Source organism: Culicoides brevitarsis, chromosome 1 (assembly GCF_036172545.1).
Source record: "Culicoides brevitarsis isolate CSIRO-B50_1 chromosome 1, AGI_CSIRO_Cbre_v1, whole genome shotgun sequence".
Lineage (NCBI taxonomy): Eukaryota > Metazoa > Arthropoda > Insecta > Diptera > Ceratopogonidae > Culicoides > Culicoides brevitarsis.
Genome location: NC_087085.1, coordinates 31223621 through 31232210, shown reverse-complemented (window position 1 = coordinate 31232210; position 8590 = coordinate 31223621). Strand labels below are relative to the sequence as shown.

Below are 8590 nucleotides of genomic sequence, written 5' to 3'. Positions count from 1 at the left end.
TTGCATTATTAGATTAACATATTTCATATTAAGTAACTCTTTTGCATTGGTACAAATGATGATTTGAGAGATTTCTTCCTTCATCTTCTCAATATCTTGTGGTTTCATCGATGAGTATTTGTACCTTTTTCCCGTTTATATTAATAACGGATTTCTTTGTAACAGATTTTGTTTTGATTCAACTCAATGACGTCACTATTTATTAAATGAGATGCATTTACCTTTCTCGTAACATAATTAACCTCAACAGTGTCTACCGATGACTACTTCGACTATAAACTATATTTCTTTATAACTTTATCTTTAAACACTTTGTACGTGCTAAACGTGATATATACAGTCAAAACACAGTTCGCTTCAATGAATAGCCACACAAAAACAAATATGACTAACAATCTTGAAGGAGATAAGATACGATAAATTTTTTAGTATGAATGAAGTCACTCGCGAAACTCAAACGAGTCTTGTTTCAGTTCATTTTCGTCTTTCAAACCGATCACAACTAAAGTTAAACTTTGTTTTTATTTACTCAAATCAATGCGTCACCAAATTCGGCAGAAATTTGTCATTTTTATCGGAATCCATTCACAATAGTTAACGCTTCGGTGTGAATTTCTCCAATATGAATCAGCTGTACTCTTCGCTAATTGTGCTAATATCGTACCTGACGTTGTCAAATACTTTCAATATTTCGCCGGTACCGAATTATGTATTCAAAGAACCAGAATTACTAACTGGCTTTCCGAAATACGGCTCGTCTCTCTTCGGGTTTCAACTTACTTTGCGACAATCTAGGTGAGAATTTCTCTTGAGTTTTCAATAAAATTGCATAACTTACGTGATTCAATATTTTCAGTATTATCATTGGCGCGCCCAAAGCACAATCTAACCTTCCAGCTCAGAATCGCGTTAACGAAACCGGCGTTATCTACAAGTGTAAATTTACTGATAGCAGTTGCAATGTGCTTGTTTTTGATGAAAATGGAAACCAGAAAGGCAATTCCATCAATTCGCAGCTGAAAGACAATCAACTTTTGGGATTTTCCATGGATGGATTGGGTCGCGATGATCAGAAAATGGTTGTTTGTGCGCCTCATGTCAAAACATCGCTTATCCATAGTGGCCAGATGGATTATTTAATGCATGGGACATGTTACTGGACCGAGAACGTTGAGGATCCAAATTTGAGTGATAATAAAAATATCATTACCGCATTTAAGGATATTAATTTACAAACCAATGAAGGAAGTTATTACTATTATTTGGGAGAGATGGGATTCAGTACTCACATTAATGATGATAACGATGAAATCCTGTTGGGAGCTCCGGGAGTCAATAACTGGAGAGGTAGCATCGTACACGTGAAACAACAGAAACAGGAACAGGTTAGTGGCGGCACTGGCGAAGTTGGACCAGGATTCGTTTCAGATCGATTAACAGAAGTTATTTCGAATGTGATTCAACATGATGACTCATACATGGGATATGCCGTTGCATCAGGCTATTTCTTGCGAAACCCTCGTACTTTATTTTACGTAGCAAGTGCCCCACAAGCTGATCAACAATCCGGTAGAGTTTACATCTTTTCTATCAATAAAGACAAACAAATGGTTCTTCACAAGAAATTCAGTTCCTTGAAAATGGGAGAATACTTTGGATACTCTCTCTTAGTTGAAGATTTCAACAATGACAACTTACCTGATATCGCGATTTCCGCTCCGATGTATAGCAAGAGTGGCTTCGAAGACAACGGAGCAGTTTACATCTACCGGAATCTAGATCATTTTTCGTTTACAGAACCTGAGAGAATCACAAGTGATCGTGACGTTGCCGGTAGATTCGGGACAGCGTTAGGTCGCATAGGAGACATTAACTTGGATGGATTTAACGATCTTGCTATCGGAGCTCCTTTTGAGGATGATGGAGCTGTTTACATTTATCTCGGCTCTGCTGAGGGCTTAAATACAAGAAAATACTCACAAAAACTCGTTCCAGAAAAGAGACAAGTTACCTCGAACAACTTTATGTTTGGACATTCAATTACGAGAGGAGTTGATATCGATCAGAACAAATACAATGACGTCGCGATTGGAGCTCCAGGCGGCGAAAAAGCTTTCCTTTATCGAACATATCCTGTGGGAAAAATTGAAGCTACCTTAGTTGTTGCAAAGAAAGAACTACAAGAAACTGATCGAAAGCTCAAAGTAACAGGATGTTGGTGGATTTCGTCAGTTACATCAGTTCAAAAGGATCTTGGCATGACCTTGACTCTTAAGGCGGATTTCTTGAACAATCGAGCTAAATGGCAATCGAACAATAACAAAATTTATGAAACAAATGTCACGGTTAATAGTCAACGGAAATGCATGGAGTTCGATTTGCTCATCGATTACAATCCAGGATTAGTTTTTCGACCTATTGATATTGAAATGGAATACAAAGTACATGAACAGGCAGTAGATACTGCGAACTTTTGTACGACTTGTGTGAAAATTGATTCGAATGAAGTAAATTCCAAGAAGGAAACCATTATTTACAGTACAGGATGCGCTGGATCAGTTTGCGTTGCTGATTTGTCAGTCAAAGGGGAAATTATGTATTTGACGTAAGTTTTTAAGTTTTGAAAAATGTAATATTTAAAAATGGTTCACATTTTACGAGAATCTTAAATTATAGAAAAATCTAATTTTTTTTCTAAACTGAATCTTTTGAAGTATTTTAGTATAACTTAGTAATTTCTTACTAAATTTGACACAAAAATTTAAAAAAAAAATATTTTAATTTTTTAAAAATATTTTTAAAGTGCGTTCTGCAAAAATTCTTTAAATTAAAAAAAATCAAATTTCAAACAAGTCATTAGAAAAAATTCAAAAATTGAGCGAAAACTCTATTAGCTTTAGACTTTAACTTTAGCTTTTAACTTTAAAAATTGATAATTTATATATTAAAGCTCGAAATAATGTGAAACATTTTTAAAATTGATAAGCTGCAAAATTTTAAAAAATTATAAAAAAAAAATTATCGTACAGCCCGCCATTCATTTTGGGAAGCCAAAACTCACTCACAATTGAATACATTGTGAAAAATCGCGGCGAACCGGCATATTTGCCCCAAATCCGTATCACAATCGACAACAACGTTGCATCATTCGCTCGAATTCCCTCATCATGCAAACTAATGGACTCGAATGAGCGTGAACTCGTGTGTGACTTAACACAGGGAAATCCAATAAAGACGAATGACGTTCAAAAATTAAAGGTCAGCATCGATACCAGTAAATTGGAAGGAAATGATTTTTCCGTATCAGCTGCCGTAACGAGTTCCGGTGCCGAAAGTAGTGAGACAGACAATAAAATTACGACACATATTGCGTTAGATGAACTTAGTCATGTGGAAATTACTGGGTTAGTCCTCTTTTATCACATTTAGTATCAAATTTTGAACTTTGTTTTTTTTTAGAAAATCTAATCTTGAATCATTTGCTTTGGAAAATATCGAAGAAACGGAAATTCGTATTACGCATACTTACCAAATAGTGAATAACGGTCCAAGTACTGTTCGAGACATGTCTGTGGATATTTTTGTTCCCTCAAAATACTTAGAAAAAGACAAGAAAAATCCAATTCAAATTGTTGACGTTGCTGCAATTTCCATCGCTGGCAGTTACAATGGACAATATCTTCAATGGACGAAATTTAGTGACGCTTTACCGGCAATCGCTAATAAAGTTCGTTCCAAACGAGATACGAAACCGAATAGAAGTCGCGTTTCTTTGGATGAACTTCCTCCGGAACGAACAATTTTCTTCACGTGCGATAACGAAGGGTATGAAAGTAACTTGTGTGTTAATACAATAACTAACGTCAAGAATTTCCGTCGTGGTAATGAGCCGATCGAAGTTACACTAAATTTTACGTTGAAAGTTGAGGTTTTTGGTAAGATTTCTTTCATTTTTTTTTAAAAAGAATTTCATCTAAAAAATTAAAAATTAATTTTCAGACAAAGTTTTCACCGAAACTCAAGACATTTTCAAGCTACAAACTTTTGCAAAAGTTAAAAAACCTCTCCACGAACGACCAGAAACCCTTCAAGTCGAAGCTCATCAAGCGAGTGTCGTTATTTTCAAATATGTTCCTGCCTCAACTCCTATTTGGATCATCATCGTGTCAATTCTTGCTGGAATTATCTTGTTAGCAATTTTGTCGTACGTTTTATATAAAATGGGATTTTTCAAGAGAAATCGTCCAGCGGACAAAATGAATCTTAGGTCCCCCGATGAAATGGAGTTAAAGGGAACGAACAGTGATGACGACGATCCTTAAGCACTCTAAGCCAGTATTTCGTGATTTTGATCAAATTAACCAAAAATTTATAGAATATATTATTTTTTATTCATTACGTGCTTTTGAATTTAATTTTAACGAAATGTGGGACATAAATTTACACAAAAAATTTGAAACCAGGGTTGAAAAGTGAATTCAGTCGAAAGTATCAAGTGACTTGCTGCTTTTGCTTGAGAATTTTTAAAAGAAAATCTTTACGTCAAAAGTAGAAAATAATTAAATTTCGACTTAAGTGGAAAAATATTTAAGTCATGTTAAGTCAAATTAAGTGAAAAACTTTGGAAAAACTTAACTTTAAAGAAAAAAAATTCAAAAGAAAAAAAAATTTTTTTTCTTAAATGGTTAAAAAGTCTAAACCAAATTAACTTCAAATTTATTTTTGAACATTTTGGAGCTTAAGTCAAAATTATTTAATTCAAAATCTTAATTCACTTAATTCCGTAATTTTAAGTTAAAGTCTCACAAATTTTTAAAGTTTAAGTCAAATTTAAATCAAAAAAAATTTTTTTTTCATGAAAAGAAGTCTAAAGTACATAATAACTTTTGGATTTTTAATGCTAAAGTTAAATATTGACTTAAGTCAACTTATGAACTTTAACTTAAGGTTAAGTCATATCATTGAATTTTTTTTATTAAGTCTACAATTAAGTTAAAAAAGTAAAAAGTATCAAGTAAAAGTTAAAAATTTTTTTGAACCCTGTTTGAAACCAGTAATTGAGAACGTTCACCACATGATGAAGTTTTTCTGATTTTCTGCCAAAATTGTGTTAAAAAATCCATATTTTGAGTGCCAAAAATGACAATTTCATGCAAAACGTTTTCGGTTTTTTTTCGCATATGGCTGTAATTGTCCATTAACATGAATATCGTTTTTCTGATAATTGGATTTTTTTGCTCGTATTTTATTTTTTTTAAAGAAAGTTATCTGTTTCTTGTGCATTTAACAGCATTAACATATTTTTTACTGTCATAATTTACCGTAAAAAATTTCTTTTTCTCTAGAGAATTTTTTCCGAGTAAAATCACCACTTAATTATTTAATTAATTAGCATTTAATCGGATTCGTTCTTCGCAGAAGTGTTGTGGAGAATACAAAAATGCATTTTTTTTTCTTTTTGAAAAAGTAAACACCGGTTGTACGCTCTCATTACACTAATGACGTTAAATGATTTTTTTCTTGTATTTATGATGAAAGGCATAAAATTCTATTTTTAGCGTGACTCAAAGGAGAAAAACGAATGTTAAATCTGTTTTATTTATTTATTTGAGTCAAACGGTAATGAATTTATGAGAGTATTTATAAACGAAAAATTAGAGAAATCAATTGTTTTTTGCTGCCTTGTAATCGACTTGGAATTACATGTCGAGCGTGAATGACGATGAAAAGGCAAAAAAAAACGTAAAATGTGCATTTGTGGTTTTTTGTTACAAAGAAAACGTCATTCGTTGGAAGGACTTGATTGATGGACATGAAACAAATCAATCATTGTGGTTTTCTTTTATTTGGAAAAATTGTTTGTCATCGCTTGGGGCAGCTTGTTAGAAGTAGGTAAGTATGTGAAAGAGTTTTTTTTTTCAGGAAGCAATCAAGAAGTCTAATAGAGCTATTTATAGAAGGCTGGAAGCTCATCTCTTTAATCAATTATGGAGAAAAAAATAGCTGATGGACCAATATGGAAACTAAGTGACCAAACTGAATGAAACTAACCGCTGTCAAGTTCTTGTCCAAATTCTTCAAAGCTTGTTAAATTTAACAAGGAGTTAAACCAGACTAGAGAGAAATTCCTAAAATAGACGACCAAAGTGCAATTGTTATTTCAAATTCAAATGGTTTCAGTAACAAAACAAAACACATTGACATTCGATACAATTTCGTCAAGGATATCATTGCAGTATGAAATTTCACAAAGTGAATTCTTTCGAAACCACAAAGTAATTACTCGATCCAACTAATTATTCTTGAATTTCTTTAACAATTCTGAAACCTATTGGACTTGATAGAGGACTAAAAATACTCGATACGTATATTTTTTAGCTGTAAAAGGTCAATTTTTTTTCTATGAATTTTTGAAAATTTTGATGAAAAATAATTTTCTTATGTCATCTCTATTTTTGTCAAAAAAATTTTAATTCAAATTAAAAAATTTTAAAAATTTTGTCAAAAATCGAGATGACATGAGGAGCAAAAAAAATTTTTTTCAAAAATTCATTTAAAAAAAATTTGACCTGCTACAGCCTAAAGACAAAATACGTATCGAGTATATTTTAGTCCTCTATCAAGTCCAATAGGTTTCAGAATTATTAAAGAAATTCAGAAATAATTAGTTGGATCGTGTTATGAAATAGATTTACGAAATCTTTTAAGCCTCATGAAATCTTTTTTAAACAGAGAGTTTTATTTGGATCTGAACAAGAAATAACCGCTTAAAAACTTAAATTTTCCCTAGTAGCATTTAAAGAATTTTTTTAATGTTAAAAGTCACAATTTAAATGAGAACTCTTCACTTTGAGAGAAACAACAGACATGATAAGACGTATTTCTTTTATTTTCTCAAAATTAGGTGAGGAATTAATGATAATTATTTTTAAGAATATGATTAAAATTAAGATTTTAAAAAATAGGTACATGAAAAACAGAAACTTTGTGACTTCAAATTAAAATTCTAAAATTATTTCTACATTAAATCAGGTTCCATCTTGTTTTTTTTTTGGCATTTTCAACCATCTTTGACATCGCCCATCGTCTCCAGGATCTTCAAGCCTCTTTAAGACCCTTGTTTATTTTTTTTTATCCTGACTGAGGAAAAAGTCTCTTTAAGACTATTAAAAAGCTCTCAAGACTCTATGAAACCCGTAAATTTTTTAAAACTTTTTTGAAGGGAATTGAAAGAAAAATCTCATTTAGCTCTGAGAGGCTTAATTGAATTCATTTGGATCACTCATAAAAGAAAACTCTTAAAAATTCTCTCATTTTTTTTGAAAATATCCAACTTTCTATCGAATCAATTTTTCTTTCTAAATATTTGCCAACCGTCTGTTAAAAAATTTTTATTTTGTTCCCAACCAGTTACAATTGTTTCTACCTTCTTAATAGACCACAAAATCATTTCCCAATAATCGAACACATGTTTTAGAAAAAAAATAAATAAATACAACAAAATACAATAGAAGACGACACGAGAAATCGTCGAAAGCAAAAACCGCACGTTATTGAATGAAAATTCCTTGAGGAACGTTTAAACAGTCGAGGTTCTCTATCTCTACACGTCATTCGCTTGTATCTTTATTTGTTTATCGAATACACAGCAATATTTTTTGTTGCTTGTTTATTTATTTATGCGATGCCTACCACCGTTCAAAACTTGCCTTCGCCGTAATACGTCCCGTCTAGAGGGTCGTTCATTTTATTTTTATCGGGGCAAATTGTGAAATAAAGGATTATTTATATTGCCGAGTTGAGAAGGACGACATCCAAGCCAAGTGTGTGTGTGTATGGATGAATATTTCAAAATATGACATTTTTCGCAACGAAACCAACAACAACAACAAGAGCTGCAGACAAACAATCATGAGACTGTATCAGATGTCTGTTGCATCGAAGTAAATATGGTTCACTTGTGTTTATGTGTTTGTTATTGATAACAAGATAGTACCAGGCGTCTCCATTTTCCACATATGTATGGATCAAGTGTGTTTGTAAACATTCATTGTAATAAACGACGTCTGTTTATCCTCAATTTCTCGGTCCCTAAAGACGCAACAACTTCCTTCCGCTACAAACTGCGTCAGAAAATTGCACGCTGAAGTGCGATAAATTTAGATTTTGAAAATGTGGCGTGTGCAATGTGCAGTGTGTATAATGAATTTATTGCAACAAGACAACGCATTTAATTGTTTTAACATTAAACATACCATTGAGGGCAAAGATTTTGAATGCCACAAATTAACGTCATTTTGTGCAAATACGAGTCTTTTGGTCTTTTCATGCAAAATGCCAGCAAAATGTGTTTCATTGTTTTAAAAATGCAGGACTGAAAATGTTTTTGACTTTTACTTTTATACGATTTTTTTTAAGAATTTATAGTTGAAATATTTACTTATTTAAAATTTGATAAAAAATTTAATGAAATAAAAAAAAAGTCAATCAATTAAATTCCTTTGTTTCGTTTGAAAAGATTAAAATTAAAAATTTTGAAAATAATAATTTTCAATAATTTTCTAAATCTTTTTTCAATTTTTAACAAATT

The 8590-nt window shown here is 31.8% G+C and overlaps 1 protein-coding gene across 1 annotated transcript; it reads left to right on the top strand.

Annotated features, from left to right (window-relative positions):
• Positions 1 to 492: 492 nt before the first annotated feature.
• On the top strand, positions 493 to 4398 carry LOC134836932 (integrin alpha-PS3-like). The gene is made up of 5 exons (XM_063852218.1): positions 493 to 795; positions 857 to 2605; positions 3030 to 3404; positions 3460 to 3935; positions 4000 to 4398. The coding sequence occupies exons 1-5, from the start codon at positions 623 to 625 to the stop codon at positions 4320 to 4322; spliced, it is 3096 nt and encodes a 1031-aa protein (XP_063708288.1). The 5' UTR covers positions 493 to 622; the 3' UTR covers positions 4323 to 4398.
• Positions 4399 to 8590: the final 4192 nt, after the last annotated feature.